This window comes from Saccostrea cucullata, unplaced genomic scaffold, assembly GCF_032062105.1.
Source record: "Saccostrea cucullata isolate Sc308-1 unplaced genomic scaffold, CSIRO_AGI_Scuc_v1 ctg130, whole genome shotgun sequence".
NCBI classification, from domain to species: domain Eukaryota; kingdom Metazoa; phylum Mollusca; class Bivalvia; order Ostreida; family Ostreidae; genus Saccostrea; species Saccostrea cuccullata.
Window position 1 is genome coordinate 427396 of NW_026939106.1, and position 17064 is coordinate 444459.

Genomic DNA, 17064 nt, shown 5'->3' on the forward strand with positions numbered 1-17064 from the left:
CGTTTTATTTATTTGCCTAAAACATAAGAAAAGATGTAAGGAACATTTAATCATATCCAAGACTATTTCAAAATATGGTGATGCTTGAAACTCCGATTTCAATGGAAAATATCGTCTACCCTCTTTTTTCAAGAGCTGGAATTATGGATAATTAACTGTTTAGCGCTGGTATTAAAACAATTCATCAATTACCATTGAACTGTTCTTTGTATTAAACAAAGATTTTATGGCCAAATTGCTATTTATATTGAATTAAATTGTTCCAAAATGTAGGCGGGAATCGAGAGTTAGCATGGGTATTTCTTTGCTTGTTATGATAATACTTCATAAGACTCTAAGACATTTCCAAAGTCTTTAAAATATCCTTATGATGCAATATCAAAAGCTTCTTGAAAAAAGTTAATTTTATGATTTTTTTTGTACATTATTTACATGATTTCACTTAGAGATAGAGAAAAGATGAATGGCCACGCATACGAAAACGGACGTTTTGCAGCATACCGCAAAGTAACGACGTGACTAAGAAAAAAATCATCTATTTATAAGACACTATAATATTGCGTTCGTCTCGAATTTTCACCACATGCGATCTTACAAAATGGCAATAACACTCGACTTGGATGAAGTTTTGCGTTCTTTGGGCAAATATGGAAGATTCCAAATTCTCCAATTCATGTACAACCAAATTTGTCTGTTACCCACGGTCTTTCCGGTCCTCATTTTTGTGTTTATAGGTAATGTACTCTTGTTTATTGCCTAAAAGCTTTGAGTTTTGTGTTGCAATTTCTTATAATAGTTATTGTAAAAATCTCTTAAATGCTTCTTTTACGATTGAAATCTTCAAAACGAAAAATAAAAAATAATTAAATGGCTTTAAAAGAAAAGACGAAGAATGGAAAAAGTTACATGTGAATGGGCTTTAGTTTCATCCCTCTGTTAAACTTTAAGTCAAAATTATATGTTTGACTGAAGGGTACCTTGAATAAGACTGAAAGAAAGAAAAGAAATGGACACATACCAAGAGCAAAAGGAAGCGTAAACAAAACACATAAACTTAATGAACGAGAAACAAAATTTACAAAAATCAAACAAGAAACAAGATGTGTTTGTGAAACACTATGCGCCCGGCGGCAACAAAGTTCGAATAGCAATGTCTGTCCGTTGTCCGTCACAAAAACTTTAACCTTTCCCATAACTTTTGATTTAGTAGAGCTATGACTTTCATATTTACATGTGTATTCATTGTGACAAGACCTTTCTTTGAGTACCACCAAATTTGACCTTTTGACCTTGACCTTGGAGTTTGACCCACTTTTACACAGAAATTTCAAACTTTTACTTTGGCCATAACTTTTGAATGGAAGGTACTAGTAATTTCATATTTCAAAAATGTATTGCTTGTGGAAAGACCTTTCATTGGATACCAATATCCTTGACCTTTTGACCTTGACCTTGGAGATTTCCGTATCTATGAAAAAACTTTAACCTTGGCTATAACTTTTGAACAATAAGTACTACGGCTTTCATACTTCACATTTATAATCCTGATGAAAAGATCTTTCATTGGATACCAAGAACTTTTACCCTTTGACCTTGACCTTGGAGTTTCAACTACTTTTTAAAAAAAACTTTTTAGACAAGGACTTTTATATTTCACATATGTATTCCTTGTTGCAAGACATTTCATTGGATACCAACAACCTTGACCTTTTGACCTTGAAGATGAAAAACTTTAACCTTGACCATAACTTTTGAACGGTGAGGGCTAGGGCTTTCGTACTTCACATATGTAATCTTTTTGAGAAGACCTTTCATTGGATACCAACAACTTTTACCCTTTGACCTTGACATTGGAGTTTTAACTACTTTTAAAAAATACTTCAACTTTGGTCACAAAAAACTAGGACTTTTATATTTCACTTATATATTCTTTGTGATAAGGCCTTTCATTAGATACCAATAAATTTTTACTTTTTGTCCTTGACCTTAAAGATTTACGTACTTATGTAAAAACTTGAACCTTGACAACAGCATTTGAACGGTAAGGGCTAGGGCTTTCATGCTTCACATATGTAATCCTTGTGAGAAAACCTTTCATCAACAACTTTGACCCTTTGATCTTGACCTTGGAGTTGACCTACTTTTAAAAAACGTTAACTTTGGCCATAACTTTTTAACGGTCAGGATAAGGGTTTTTATCCTTCAAAAAAATCAACTTCAATGATAATTTCTATGAAATGACATATGATAGGATGTTCATATTAGACACAATATGTCATAAAAAATAACATCTCACCGACAAAGACACCGAAAGCGGGGGACCACAATTCTTTGAATTTGCTTGTTAGCATATAGGTCACAGTCATTGTTGTCCTTGGTGTCATTTAAAAGCACGTAATTAGTGGAGTATGCATATCAAATATCAAGTCTCTATTTTCTTGGGTTTTAAAAGTTATGGCTAAAGTTCGAAAATATTTAGCATATAGGTTAAAGTCAAGGTCACAAGGTCATTGACCTTGTTGGCATTTGAAAGAACCTATTACGTGGACTAAGCATTCCAAAAATGAAATCTCTATCTCTCCTGGTTCAAAAATAAAGGCGAAAGTTAGAAAAAGCTATTTTAAGCATATAGATCAAGTCAAGGTCACAATGTCATTGACCTTGTTGACATTTGAAAGAACTTAATTAGTGGACTAAGCATACCAAATATAAAGTCTCTATCTCCTATAATTTTAAAAATAATGGCGAAAGTTCGAAAAATCTAATTTTAGCATATAGGTCACAGTCAAGGTCACAAGATCATTGACTTTGGCGTTATTTGAAAGAGCGTCATTATAGGGGTATGCATACCAAATATGAAGACTGTCTCCTATGGTTCAAAAGTAATGGCAAAAGTACGAAAAAGATAATTTAGCATATAGGTCACAGTCAAGGTCAAAAGGTTATTGACCTTGGTGTCAATTAAAAGTGATTGATTAGTGGAGTATGCATACCAAATATGAAGTTTCTATCTCTCACGGTTAAAAAGGTATGGCGAAGGTTAAAGTTGACAACAGACAGACAAACAGCTAGACAAACAGACAGAAAGGACAAAAACAATTTACACCTCGAATCTATCGATTCGGGCCCATAAAAAAAATATAGATGTACATGTATTTTACCAAAAATTTCTACTACCCCTACTTAAAATGCTTAAGGGCGAGTGAATGATAATGCTGCAAACGGTGTCGAACACCCCTAACATTTTGATTTTGATTTTTACTTTACATAATACCGCTGAATATATGTACTAAATGTATGTCCACCCAAGTTCCCAAGGCAACGCTGAAAATAAAAACGATGCTGAAGTATTTTTCTGAGATAAAATTCATAAAGATTGTCTAGCTTTTCCCCTTCATTGAATTGAAAATCAACAGGTCAAGGTATTGTAACCAGAAGTCTCTGTCGAGACTGAAGCTGGTTTTTACTTAAAGCTAAGGAAGAGAAAAGTAGCTGTTGGGAATTGAAACTTTATAACAGCAATAAATTATAGAATTATAGAATAATGATCCTTGATTAAGTCTCTTTATGTTCTTAGTGTCTTCTTGCATGCCACATTATATACTCACGGTAGAGCTACAGTCTCGACAGAGACTTCTGGTTAACTTCTTCTCTAGAACCACTGGGCCAATTTTAAACAATTCACATAGAAATATGTATATTTGTATGTCAGTCTGTCCATCTGTCTCAATAAATTTAACCTTGGTCATCACGGTCATATCTATTGAATGAGAAGAGACAAGGCATTCATATTAAACATAATTATGTATTTGTATTTACCTGTGACAATGGCATGATTTTTTTTACCCGTAACCTTGAAGTTTGACCTGCGTGCAAAAAATTACATGTTTTAAATTCATCATTTTGAAAGGGAAAAGTTAGAGCATTCATATTATACATGCATATATATTATAACCTGTGATAAAACCTTTCCAAAACCAGATGTCTCTGTCGAGACTGTAGCTCTACTGGTTTGTACTTATAAAAAAGGATGAGAAAAGAAGCCATTGACATCAGACCAAAACTGTATAAGGAGTAGCGTTTTAAAGGAATTTCACGTTCATCGAAATAAAAAAACCGATGCACTATTTTATGTATCTAAATAATAAATCAGGGTTTTTTTTCCAGATTCAATGAAACGTAAAAATGTACACTATATGTCAAAGAGAATATATTTTAAATGGTGCCTGTTTTAGAAGGTTTCATTTGAAATTGACACTTCAAGGAAAACCATTGTCAACCGACGCGTCGGCGGAAGTTTGCAATGCTTTTTCCGAGGGATGTCAATTTCATCTGCTACAGCGTCGGTTGACAATGGTGTTCCTTTTTGTCCTATGCTCGGCACTCAGGGTAGGCCATGGAGCAGGAAGGGGTCTTTTTCGTGCCAGCACCTATTGCGACACGGGACCTCAGTTTATACGGTCTTATCCAAAGGACTGGTTTCCACGTCCCACAGTAGGATTCGAAACCGCGACGTAAGGAAGGACTCCGTACTTCGCGAATCTAACCCATACGCTCTAACAACTAGGATGTGTCAGAAAAAAAGCCATCGATCGTCTTTAAGTCCACGTTTAGAAAGCTTTTAGACTCCCCACACCAGTTTTCGAAGAAAGGAAGCTTTGAAAAGATTCATCGGCATCTTTATTTTTTGTTTGATACTAAAGAGGTCTTTAATCATCTTATGATTTATTATTTGTTTAGTCTGTCCTTTTCAAGTAAGCTATATCGGAGGCAATGACGTCACGTTTATTCGGCTTCCAAACGCACAACGGACGTTTTGAGAATTTGACGGATAATCACGCGCGCGCATTTGAAAGCATATCACATTTTCGTTGTGTTGCCCCTTGTCAAGTGATTTGCAAACGCTGAGGGTAACATTTCGAATTGTTAAATACGTCTAAACCAATAAGATTTTACCTTTTAACTTGAAAGTACATTATTGTAAAACACATCATAATTCAATCATTTACATGAAAGATGGCGATAATAGAATTAATCAAATAACAGCAGTATAATTATCTTTTTAGGAACTATCCCAGATTTCCGTTGCCGAGACATTTCCCTTATTATTTGGAACGGTAAAGAAATTTCTACGAATAGCAGTGACGTTGACATAAACTATCACAGATGTGACGTCACTATTCAAGTAAATCAGTCAAACACTATTGGGAAATCTCAGCTGACGTGTATCAATGGCTACAAATACGAAGGTCCAGAAACAGTTGCAACTGAGGTGGGTTCTTTAAAATTCGTCTTTGGAGGTAAGATTATGTCAGGGAGAATTTTCATGCTTCCTTATTCTTAAATACATGTTTAACATCCTTTCATTGAAGTTTTGTTTTGTTTTTTAATTTAAATACCTTGCATGTTCACTTGTTCGTCATAAATACGAAAAAAAAGCTTCCCAAATAAATCTTTAAGCATTAATTTGAGAGAAAAAACTTGTCTATTATAGTGGAATTTAGTTTGCAACAGAGAGGGTCTAGGTGCCATGTCCACGACAATGGTCATGGTGGGTCAGATGCTTGGGGCCAGTTTGTTTACACCTATGGCTGACAAATATGGACGTAAAGTCTTGGTGTACACGACCTTCCTATCAATGACCATTTGTACAATACTTGGGGCAGTTGTTCCATGGTTTCCAGTTTTTGTCATCTTAAGATTTTTAATCGGAGCTTTTCAGATGGTTAGAAAGTTTAGAAAAATTACGTAATGTTTGTATTTCAAAACGTTTTGATTGAAACTGTGATATAGAAAGGAAGAAAATATTGTCCATTACTTGCAGGGTTTTGGACTTACTGTTGCTGCCTTGTGCATAGAACTTTTTCCAGCAGAATGTAGAGGACCAATGATATACATTTGCTGCATAGTTTGGTCTCTGGGCATATCGAGCATCCCCTTACTGGCTTATTTGTTGCGGAATGAATCTTGGCGCTACACCATGTTAGCAGCCGGGCTTACGGGATTCCATTGCATTGGAACACGGTGGTTAGGTCTTTTCATCTAATCAGTGTGACAGTCTATCTGTTTGTCATCCGTTTTTTTAATAATATGTAACGTTACCATACGAGGAAAAGTAGTTGTAGTAGTAAATTTTATTTATAGTCGGACTATATACACATAACAAAGAACATGAGCTATCAAGTTCTTTTACCGACTAAATAATATACTTGTTTGATATCATTCTTAAGACTAGTTAACTGTTTCATGACACAAAATCCATATTTTCAAAACCTAAATTTACAAATGTTTTAGGATATTGGCTGAGTCACCACGTTGGCTTGTGGCAAATAACAAGACAGAAGAAATGAAGGCATGGATAATTAGAGCTGCAAAATGTAATGGAAAGCAACCATCAGCTATTTTAGAATTAAGTAACGTTAATTCTACATCAAATGCCACCCAGTCGTTAACTGAAGGTGAAAATGGTGGGGCGCAAAACTCAAAGCACCACGTCACCAACGAGACTTATACTGTTTTTGAACTATTCCGGAAAAGGCATATTTTGCTGACATCCATTATTGTATGGATTGTATGGTAGGATTTATTTTTTGTACTTAAATTGAACAAATATTGATGCTCATATTGACAGACTTGCATGGTTTTATCATTTTTAGGTGACTTACGTAGAAATGGTAAATGTATATATTTTTGCAGGTTTGTTAATGCCTTGACATACAATGGTATATTTCTGACGTCTGGTACCATGACCGGAAATAGATTCCTGAACTTTTTTATAAATGGCATAATAGAGATACCAAGCTTGTTTGTTTGTATGTTCATGGCCAACAGGTAAGAGTAATGAAAGTGCTTTCTATTATACTTTTTTGTGTGAGTTGTAATTAGCAAAACTTTATTTTTGTACATTACAGGACAAGATATTTTTTTCCTATTTAGTCCTTTTATCTCGTCAACAAATATGTTGAAATTATCTTTTCAAAAAAGGATTTCCCAAACTACTTATACCTACCTAATAATTTTACCCAAAGTCGAAAGAGGGCTACAAATATTTACACTAGATGCTGTCAGAAGACAGTAATACCCGCATTAAGGTGTTTGCCTCTAAATACACACTCCTACATATTGGGCGGTTTTCCAAGGAAAAAGTCAAAATAATTCTATAATTTACACAGAACATGTACATGTATTCGTCAAATTGAGTATGAAATTCTCAGTCCTGTGACCATGTGACCTATGACTCAGAACCTCTTAAAAATATGTATTTTACATGCTTAATTTATTATCAGTTTGAATTTAATTAATGATGTAAATTAGATTTTGATAAATGTTTTGCTCATAATAAGACCTTTTTAAATTTACTAAACCCCCCCCCCCTCGACACCACAAACACACGGCACGTACGTTTTTTTTTTTTTTTGGAATAGGCTAGATGGAAAAGTTTTGTTAAAACATCGTTTGTTATGAATTAATTTAAAATTTGTTCTTGTACTACATGTATACATGTTTACATGTACATGTAAACAACACCTTTTGGAAAATTTCTACATCACATTGGGTTGCTTCACCCATTATCATATTTTTAGATTAAGCAGCACTCGGACCACCTTGGCCGATTCCTACTTCATCTGATAAAGCGACGGAATCGACCAAGGTTTGCCGAATGGGATAGCATTAGCACATGCTGCAGTCTGGTGTGCATTGGATTAATTAATTTTGTGTTATAATTGGATTATATTTCATGAAGTTGACAGGACCTATGACAGTCGGAAAGTACAAGTTTAAGTATAGTGGGGTAAAATAAACCAAAATGCAAATGATTAGGTTAAAGTTCAAAAGGGTCAAAGATCATCGCATGCCACTGAAGACGAATTTCATATTGTGAAGTTATCTCCCGTTGTAGATGTAACATTCAGTTACTGCCAATACGGGTGCAGATCCAGAATTTTTTTTTCGGGAAAGGGAGGGGGTTTACATCTCAGTCAAATAATTCCAGCCCAGAATTTCCTGACAAGCAGGAGAAAAAAATGAAAACAAATAAACAATATAAAAACAATGATAATGGGGTCGTGGGGTCAATGTTTTCTAAGTAAGGGGGGGGATGCCCAAAGTCATTTTTTATTTGCTTCAGTATATAGTCATTTAAATACTCAGTAACAAAGCAAATTCCAAGGGGGGGGGGGGGGGGATCCAATCTTCCTAGCCACCCCTTGTCCCTGAAATAACAATCAATCTTGTGACTCCAAAATAGTAGATTTTTTCCCATTTGACTAACTATACATATTTTGTTTCTTGTGTTTATATTATGTCTGTCTGTCTATTTGTCTGCAGAAATGTTAACCTTGCCCATAAATTTTAAGTGGGATAGGCTATACACATGGCTTCCACATTTCATAGGTTAATTCCTTGTGACAAGACTTTTTATTTGGGTACCATGAATTTTGACCTCTTGATCGCTTGACCTTGGATTTTTACACGTTTTTACAAGAAAAATACCAAACTTTAAACTTGGCCTAAATTTTGATCAGTAGGTGCTAGGACTTTCATGCTTTACACGTGTATTCATTGTGAACTTTCAACAGGTATAAATATGTTTGACCTTGACCCTAGAGTTTGAACCACTTTTTAAAAATAATTAAACCTTGGCAATTAACTTTTGAACAGGAAGTACTAGGGATTACTTATTTCACATGTGTATTCCTTGTGACAAGACTTTCTTCTGATACCAACAATTTGAACCCTTTGACCTTGACCTTTGAGTTTGACATATATTTGAGAAACTTCAACCTTCACCATAGGCTTCCATACGGGGGCATCAGTGTTTCACAAACACATCTTGTCTTCATTATTATTTGGTGGTGTCTCTATATGAGGGAAAAATTCCCAAGAGAGATGTTTTCACAACAAACAAACAAATTACTAAAGAAAATATAAAACATGAATATGTTGGTCATATGTCTGCATGAAAAAAAAAACAGCTTTTCAAATACTGTAACCATTGTAACTCTTTCAAAACACTCATTTGAGCTTTTCTGGTTTCCTTATCATATAACGCCTGTCGTCCATCTGTTTGTCTGAAAACTTTTTACATTTATAACTTCTGTAAAACCACTGGGACAATTTTACCCAATTCACATAGAAATATGTACATTTGTATGTCAGTATGTCCATCTGTCTCAATAAATTTAACCTTGGTCATCACGGTCATATCTATTGAATGAGAAGAGACAAGGCATTCATATTAAACATATGTATATGTATTTACCTGTGAGAATGGCATGATTTTTTATATGTGACCTAGAAGTTTGACCTACTTGCAAAAAAATTACATGGTTTTAAATTCAACATTTTGAAAGAGAAAAGTTAGGGCATTCATATTATACATGCATGTATATTATTACCTGTGATAAGACCTTTCCAAATAAATCATGACTTTTGACTCTGTGACCTTGACCTTGAAGCCTTACCTACTTTTCAAAAATGTTGCATTTGCTTATAACTTTTGATTGAGAAGAGATATGACTTTCAAATTTGACATGTGTATTAATTACTCATAAGTCTTAGAATTCTAGATGTTTCCCAGCATGCAAATTGAATGCTTTTTACCCCTTGACGTTGATGTTTTACCTAATTTTCAAAATAATTAACTCTCCTAAAAGATGATTAGGCTTCTGAGTAAAATTAAGGAGGAGTTCAGGGAAGATAGGGCTTTTTGCATAAAAAATATCATTTTTCGACCCCCATTCGACCCTCCGGGGCAAAATCAAAATTCCAAAACCTTCCTGCCCATCTACATGACACCATCAACCATCTCCCTAAAGGTGATTAGGCTACTGTGTAAAATGTAGGAGGAGTTCAGGGAAGACAGGGCTTTTTGCATAAAAACATTTTTCGACCCCCATTTGACCCCCCGGGGCAAAATCAAAATTCCAAAACCTTACTGCACATCTACATGAAACCACCAACCGTCTCCCAAAAGGTGATTGGGCTACTGTATAAAATGAAGGAGGAGTTCAGGGAAGACGGAGCTTTTTGCTTAAAAAACGTCATTTTTCGACCCCATTTGACCCCCGGGCCAAAATCAAAATTCCAAAACCTTACTGCACATCTACATGACACCACCAACCATCTCCCAAAAGATGATTAGGCTACTGTGTAAAATGTAGGAGTTCAGGGAAGACGGGGCTTTTTGCATAAAAAACGTCATTTTTCGACCCTCTTTGATCCCCCCGGGGCAAAATCAAAATTCCGAAACCTTACTGCACATCTACATGACACCACCAACCATCTCCCAAAAGATGATTAGGCTACTGTGTAAAATGTACGAGGAGTTCAGGGAAGACGGGGCTTTTTGCATAAAAAATATCATTTTTCGACCCCCATTTGACCCCCCGGGGCAAAATCAAAATTCCAAAACCTTACTGCACATCTACATGACACCACCAACCATCTCCCAAAAGATTATTAGGCTACTGTGTAAAATGTAGGAGTTCAGGGAAGAAAAGTGTGACAGACGGACGGACGGACATGAGTAACAACAATATACCCGAACTTTCTTTAGGTTTAATTAGAAGTTGTTTATGTTTAGGTATGGTCGAAAGAAAACGTGTATTGTGTTCCACGCCATTGCAGGAATCTCCCTTGTCCTATCCGCCATATTGTTGATATTGAAAGGTACTAGTATTCATTGCTGAAAATTCAACTGCATCTTTATAAAAATGTAAACATTAATATTTTTCAAAATTATGGCTAGTGCAGCGAAGCTCGCGAGGCGAGCTCAATAGACTAACTTGTAAGAGCAGAGGAAATTCGGAATGAAGTCTGTAAAAACGCCAAGCAAATTTTTTGTGTGAAACCTTCCCAGAATCCCTTTGCTACCAGGATTCCATGCGATAATGGCGAGTAAATAACATAAAACATAAAAGGCTTTTGGGTTTTGTAGATTGAAATCTTAAAAGAAAGAAGAAAATACTCTACAATTACTTTTTCAAAAAATTCATTACAAGTTTCAACCACCTAGACTTTTTCAAAATGATGTCACAGCTAGTTGAGATGTCTCGTGCGACTTGATGTTTGAAATGGCTGATCAAAAATGTTTCAAATGTGTTGTTAGACCTGTCTGACATTTATAAAATGTACATTATAATACTCAACAAAGAAAGTTAAGGGTTTCTTCGTAAGCTTCGACGTGTTCCATGACGTCACAGCTAGTTGAGATGCCTCGTGCGACTTCATATTTGAAATGGCTGATCAAAAATGTTTCAAATGTGTTGTTGAGACAACTGTCTGACATTTATAAAATGTACATTATAATACTCAACAAAGAAAGTTAAGGGTTTCTCCGTAAGCTTCGACGTGTTCCATGACGTCACAGCTAGTTGAGATGTCTCGTGCGACTTGATGTTTGAAATGGCTGATCAAAAATGTTTCAAATGTGTTGTTGAGACAAATGTCTGACATTTATAAAATGTGCATTATAATACTCAACAAAAAAAGTTAAGGGTTAAGTATAATATACCCCGGTAGTTAATTTGAGGAAATTTCAATTCTGAAATTTATTATGAATTGATGTGAATGTTTATCCATAACTACATGTGTTGTTTGCTACACTTCACTACTTTATCAGTCCACGTGTTCGAAGCCAAACGAAAAGTATCAACCCTAGTCAGCATTGCAGAGTAGAACTGGTAAGCATGTCTTTATGAAATACATGTACTGCCAATATTTCATGCTGACAATAAATAAGGACAATTTAACATCTTTTATACACAAATGAATTACAGGTGACACCTCAAAGAAGACGTTTGACTGTACAGGAAGCCGGTAGGGCCATAGGGATGCTACAAACTGGAATGTCACAGGCTGCAGTGGTCGGATGTGGCAGAGATATCAGATTACAGGATCAGTCCAGGAAAGGCCTCGAAGTGGAAGACCACGATGTACGACGGCCCGACAGGACCGCCAACTTGTACTGCAGGCAAAGCGAAACCGATTTAACTCGGTTGTTGCTTTGAAAAGGGACTTTCACAACACACATGGAATAAACATCTCTACTTAAACATGCAGGAATAGGCTTCGTGAAGCTAATCTAAAAGCAAGACGACCTACCACACGCCCAATTTTGACTGCAGATCACAGAGTAAGGAGACTGGAGTTTGAAAGAGACCATGCAAATTGGCAAATCCGCTACTTGAGATCGGTACTCTTTACAGATGAATCTAAATTTTGTGCAGATCATAAATGATGGAAGGCGACGGGTGTGGAGAAAGAAGAATGAGCGTTTGAGTGACTGCTGTGTGGCTGAACATGATCGCTTTGGTGGAGGTTCTGTTATGGTGTGGGGAGGCATTTCTATTCAGGGGTCCACGGAGTTGTACATCATCAGAAATGGAGCATTGACCGGTGTCAGATACAGAGATGAGATCCTTCAGCCAATTGTTAAAACATTTGCCGGGGCAATAGGAAGGGAATTCATTTTGATGGATGATAACGCCAGGCCACACAGAGCAAACATCGTAAACCAGTACCTTGAGGCAGAGACTATCGAGAGAATGGAGTGGCCTTCGAAGTCAGCAGACCTCTACCCTATTGAACATGTCTGAGATGTTCTTCAGAGGCAAATTCAGCAGCGGGACCCTGCCCCATGCAACACCAATGAACTTGAAGCTGCTCTGTTAGAGGAATGGGATCGGATACCTCAAAGGACCACTCATTCGAAGTTTCCCCAGGCGTCGCAGGGCTGTTATTCAGGCAAGGGGAGGCCACACCAAGTATTGAGAGTTGTCAGGATAATTGTCAGTCTTTAATTAAACAAATTATGCAATTACTGTATATGAAAATTCACATTAAAACCCAGAAGTCTCTGTCGAGATTGAAGCTCTACTGGTACTTATAGTCAAGGAAGAGAAAAGTACTTAAGCAGTTGGGAATTAGAGCTTTACAACAGCAATAAACAGAATAATTATCCTTGATTAAGTCTCTTTATGATCTTAGTGTAGTCTATTTGTATGCCACATTATAATATAATCAGACAAAAACTGTATTTGGAGTAGCATGTTGAGCGAATTTCACAGAAATTTCTATTTTTAGTAACCAAGGCAATAATGTTCTTCGAAGTCGAAAAACGATATATATATAGAATTATGTATCTTAGTGTTGTCTACTTGTGTGCCTAGTTATATTGAAATCAGACCAAAACTGTAGGAGGCGTAGCAGTTTGAAAGAATTTCAAAAAAAAAATCTATTTTGAGTAACCACGGCAACAACGTTCATCGAAATCATAAACCGATACACAGAATTATGTATCTTAGTGTAGTCTACTTGTGTGCCAAGTTATACTGAAATCAGACTAAAACTGTAGGAAGAGTAGCATTTTTAAAAGAATTTCACAGAAATTTCTATTTTTAGTAACCACGGCAACACCGTTCATTGAAATCAAAAACCGATATATAGAATTATGTATCTTAGTGTAGTCTACTTGTGTGCCAAGTTATATTGAAATCAGACGAAAACTGTAGGAGGAGTAGCATTTTGAAAAATTGTTTACTGACAGACAGACGGACGGACGCCGGGCGCATTACTATCGCATAAGCTCTTCTGGTCTCTGACCAGTAGAGCTAATAAGGGTATCCATAATTGTTAATCTTGTTCTTCTGTCCAAGTGAACATTTACCATTACTTTTTTGTCAAATGTGTTATAACTTTACAGAGGAAATTATGTAATTTATTTTGATTAATTATACTTTTTCGACCTAGAAATTATAACCCTTTCATAACCCTTAACTTTTTTTGTTGAGTATATTATATAAACTTCTTCCATGTGTGCAAAATAGATATTTTCTGATCAACTTTGCGTATCATCAGTTTGCACGGAGTTGGGGGGAATAAAGTATTTTTTTTTAGATTGTGTACGTGTCAATCGCATCATCTCGGGTCTTTCCGTCAGTGGTCGGAAAAACAACCTCGAATGTATTAACATCGCCGGATGTTAAAAATTTATACATTTCCTGTTTAGTCAAATGTAGGACAGACGGAGTTAGAAGTCTCTTCTATAGTATATTTTAGGTAATATCAAATGAATAAAGTTAAACTCCATATTCCACAGATAAAAGGTCTCCATGCATTTATTTCAAAGATCGTGAAAAAGGAGGGTTGTAATGGCGTCTACCACATACATTCGAGGTCGTTTTTCCGCTAGTCGGAAAGGCCCGAGAAGTTGCGATTGTGTACGTGTTTGTCCTTGAGCGGAAGTGACGTAACGACATGAAGCGACATTAATGTCTCGTTTTCACCCATAAAAATATATAATTACATGTACTAGGAATCGATATTCAAAGAAAGTATATTACTAAGAATCGATATACAGCAAAAGTCGAGTATATATTCAACCATACGCTAAAGACTGATGTAATTGCAGTGATAACATTGATCTGCTTTACCTATTCATTTGTTTTAAAAGATTTTCATCTATAGTGTAGTATATTAACCGATATGAACTTAAATGATGTACATCTTTAACTACACATTAAAATTCTTACAAAATAGTTTCCCAGTTACCAGGTAAATACTTTGATGCCCCCGTAATCGAAGAACTTGGGGGTATGTAGTTGTTGCCCTGTCCGTCTGCCTGTTTTTGTCCGAAAAAAGATTTAACCTTGCGCATAACTTTTGAGTGGATGGAGCTATGGTTTTCAAATTTTAGGTGTATTACTTAATTTAGACTTGACCTTTCTTTGGGTACCACCAAGTTCGACCTCTCCACCTTGGAGCATAACACACTTCTACAAGAAATTAGCAATCTTTAACCTTGGCCATTGCTTTTGAATAGTTAGGCCCAAAATAAAATATTGTTTGTTTGCAGTTGCTTACCGACCCACTGAAAATGTTCCTGTCCCAAACTTTTTTCCAGCCACTTTGTAATATTAAATTTTTTCCCAATTTTTCAGGATATTGAAACTGTTTCATTTTCAATTTTTGTCTTTATCAATCCAGTATTTTATACCAAGAGTGGAGCATATTCGTGTATGGAAAAACTCTCTTTTATGTTATCTACCAAAAATCTGAAAACAATTTTTTTTTTCACCAAAAAAAAAAAAAAATTTTATTGCGTTTAATCGCAATAATTATTGCGTTTAAACGCAAAACATTGCGTTTAATCGCAATAATTATTGCGATTAAACAATGGCAACAAATTGCAATATTTTGCGTTTAAACGCAATAATTATTGCGATTAAACGCAATAATATTTTTGCGTTTAATCGCAATAATTATTCGTTTAATCGCAATATTTTTGTGCATTTAAACGCCATAATCTTTGGTTTTAAAAGCAATCATTTCTATTGATCTTTGAAGAGTGTAATGGATCCTGGCTGATATGTAGTAACCTATGAGGAGAATGGTGTATTGTTAAGCTTTATAGATTCAGATTCTTCTGAACAAGCATTTTCTGAATGGTTAAATCAGTGGTATAGATTTAAGGAGAAAGAAGTGTCGGTCTGTAGAAACAAAGACAACCTAAGTAAGATTGATTGATTGTATATTGTTTAACGTCCGTCTCGAGAATTTTTCACTCATATGGACATGTGGAGACGTCACCGTTTGCCGGTGAAGGGCTTCAAATTTAGACCTATACTCGGCACTCAGGGCCATTAAGCAGTAAGGGTTCTTTATCGTGCCAGTGCCTACCGTGACACGGGACCTTGCTCAATTGCTTACAAACACAAATGACATTTCTTATATTATTTTCTCTACGTTTAGTTTTTAAAACTATATAAACAATTTTTAAGGATTTTCGAAATAAAAGACCGGAAAATTAATAATGATTGAAAACTATCACTCCACGTTGCGGCCACAAAGTTTAAACCCTATACCTGTATAAAGGGCTTAAGGAAACAATTGATAAAATATTTAGACTTATGATGTATATGTACATGTACATGTTATGTATATGTATATTCACATCCTTTCCTTTGATCACATACAGTAAACACGAGAACACGAGAATTAATTAGCTGTGGTACCTAAGGAATTGATTAATGGCTGCGTTAAAAGCGCTGGGCTCTAATAGCTTTATGAAACTTGGTTGTTAGGATGCCATTGTTAAACTTAAAATCTCACAAACTGCAACATTTTCAAAAAGACACAAAACCAAACGGCTCTTCTTTAAAGAATCGGGCCATAGTATTTATCTTAATCTTGCATTTAAATATAAACTAGATGCTGTCATGAGACTGTAATACCCGCAATAAGGCGTTTGCCTCTAAATACACACTCCTATATATTGGGCTTTCCAAGGAAAAAGTCAAAATAATTCTATAATTTACACAGAACATGTATTCTTCAAATTGAGTATGAAAATCCCAGACCCTGTGACCCATGTGACCTATGACTCAGAACCTCTTATATGTATTTTATATGCTTAATTCATTACCAGTCTGAAAAAACAGAATTTAGTTAATGATGTAAATTAGATTTTGATAAATGTTTTGCTCATAATAGGAGTCCCCCCGACACCACAAACACACGACTCGTACGTTTTTTTTTTTTTTGAAATAGGCTAGATGGAAAAGTATATAGTTTTACCGTTCAGGGGCGTAGCCAGGGTACATTTGATGTGGACTCCTGGATAGGCTGGGGGTTTGGGGGTCGCCTTAAGGCCCCCAATGGGGGTGGTGAATTTTCGACGATTTCGATGTTCATGTTTGACCCTTCTGAAAATATTTTCTTACCCTTTTTCTGTTTGTTATGCAGCCACATTTAAGGTCTGTTCTTTCCTTGTATAAAAAGCGGATAGTCACTTAAAAATGAGAAAAGATCTGTCCAAAAGCGAACCCACTAAAATACGTATGGTAACATACGGTAGTTGGTTAAAGTGGTTGATTGGTTTAGACAGACCACGTAATTGACTGATAGTCAGGCTTACATTAATATTAAAAATACATCTCTAAAGATTGAAAATAACAAAGACAGAAGAATTCTTTTCAACACATTTTCTTGCACATTACCTATGTATACATTGTATACATTTTAAGATGAATGTTCATAAATATTTAAAAATCTGGTATCTTA

At 35.5% G+C, this 17064-nt stretch overlaps 1 protein-coding gene across 1 annotated transcript in view; it reads left to right on the forward strand.

Moving 5' to 3' along the window:
- Window positions 1–578: 578 nt before the first annotated feature.
- Window positions 579–17064, forward strand: part of LOC134252268 (solute carrier family 22 member 21-like) — a 37740-nt gene continuing 21254 nt past the window's right edge. Inside the window, exons 1-7 of the mRNA XM_062734707.1 lie at window positions 579–734; window positions 5067–5272; window positions 5495–5725; window positions 5825–6027; window positions 6295–6576; window positions 6697–6831; window positions 10586–10671. Of these exons, the coding sequence (XP_062590691.1) occupies window positions 584–734; window positions 5067–5272; window positions 5495–5725; window positions 5825–6027; window positions 6295–6576; window positions 6697–6831; window positions 10586–10671 (1294 nt within the window). The 5' untranslated portion in view covers window positions 579–583. The remainder of the gene's footprint in view (window positions 735–5066; window positions 5273–5494; window positions 5726–5824; window positions 6028–6294; window positions 6577–6696; window positions 6832–10585; window positions 10672–17064) is intronic.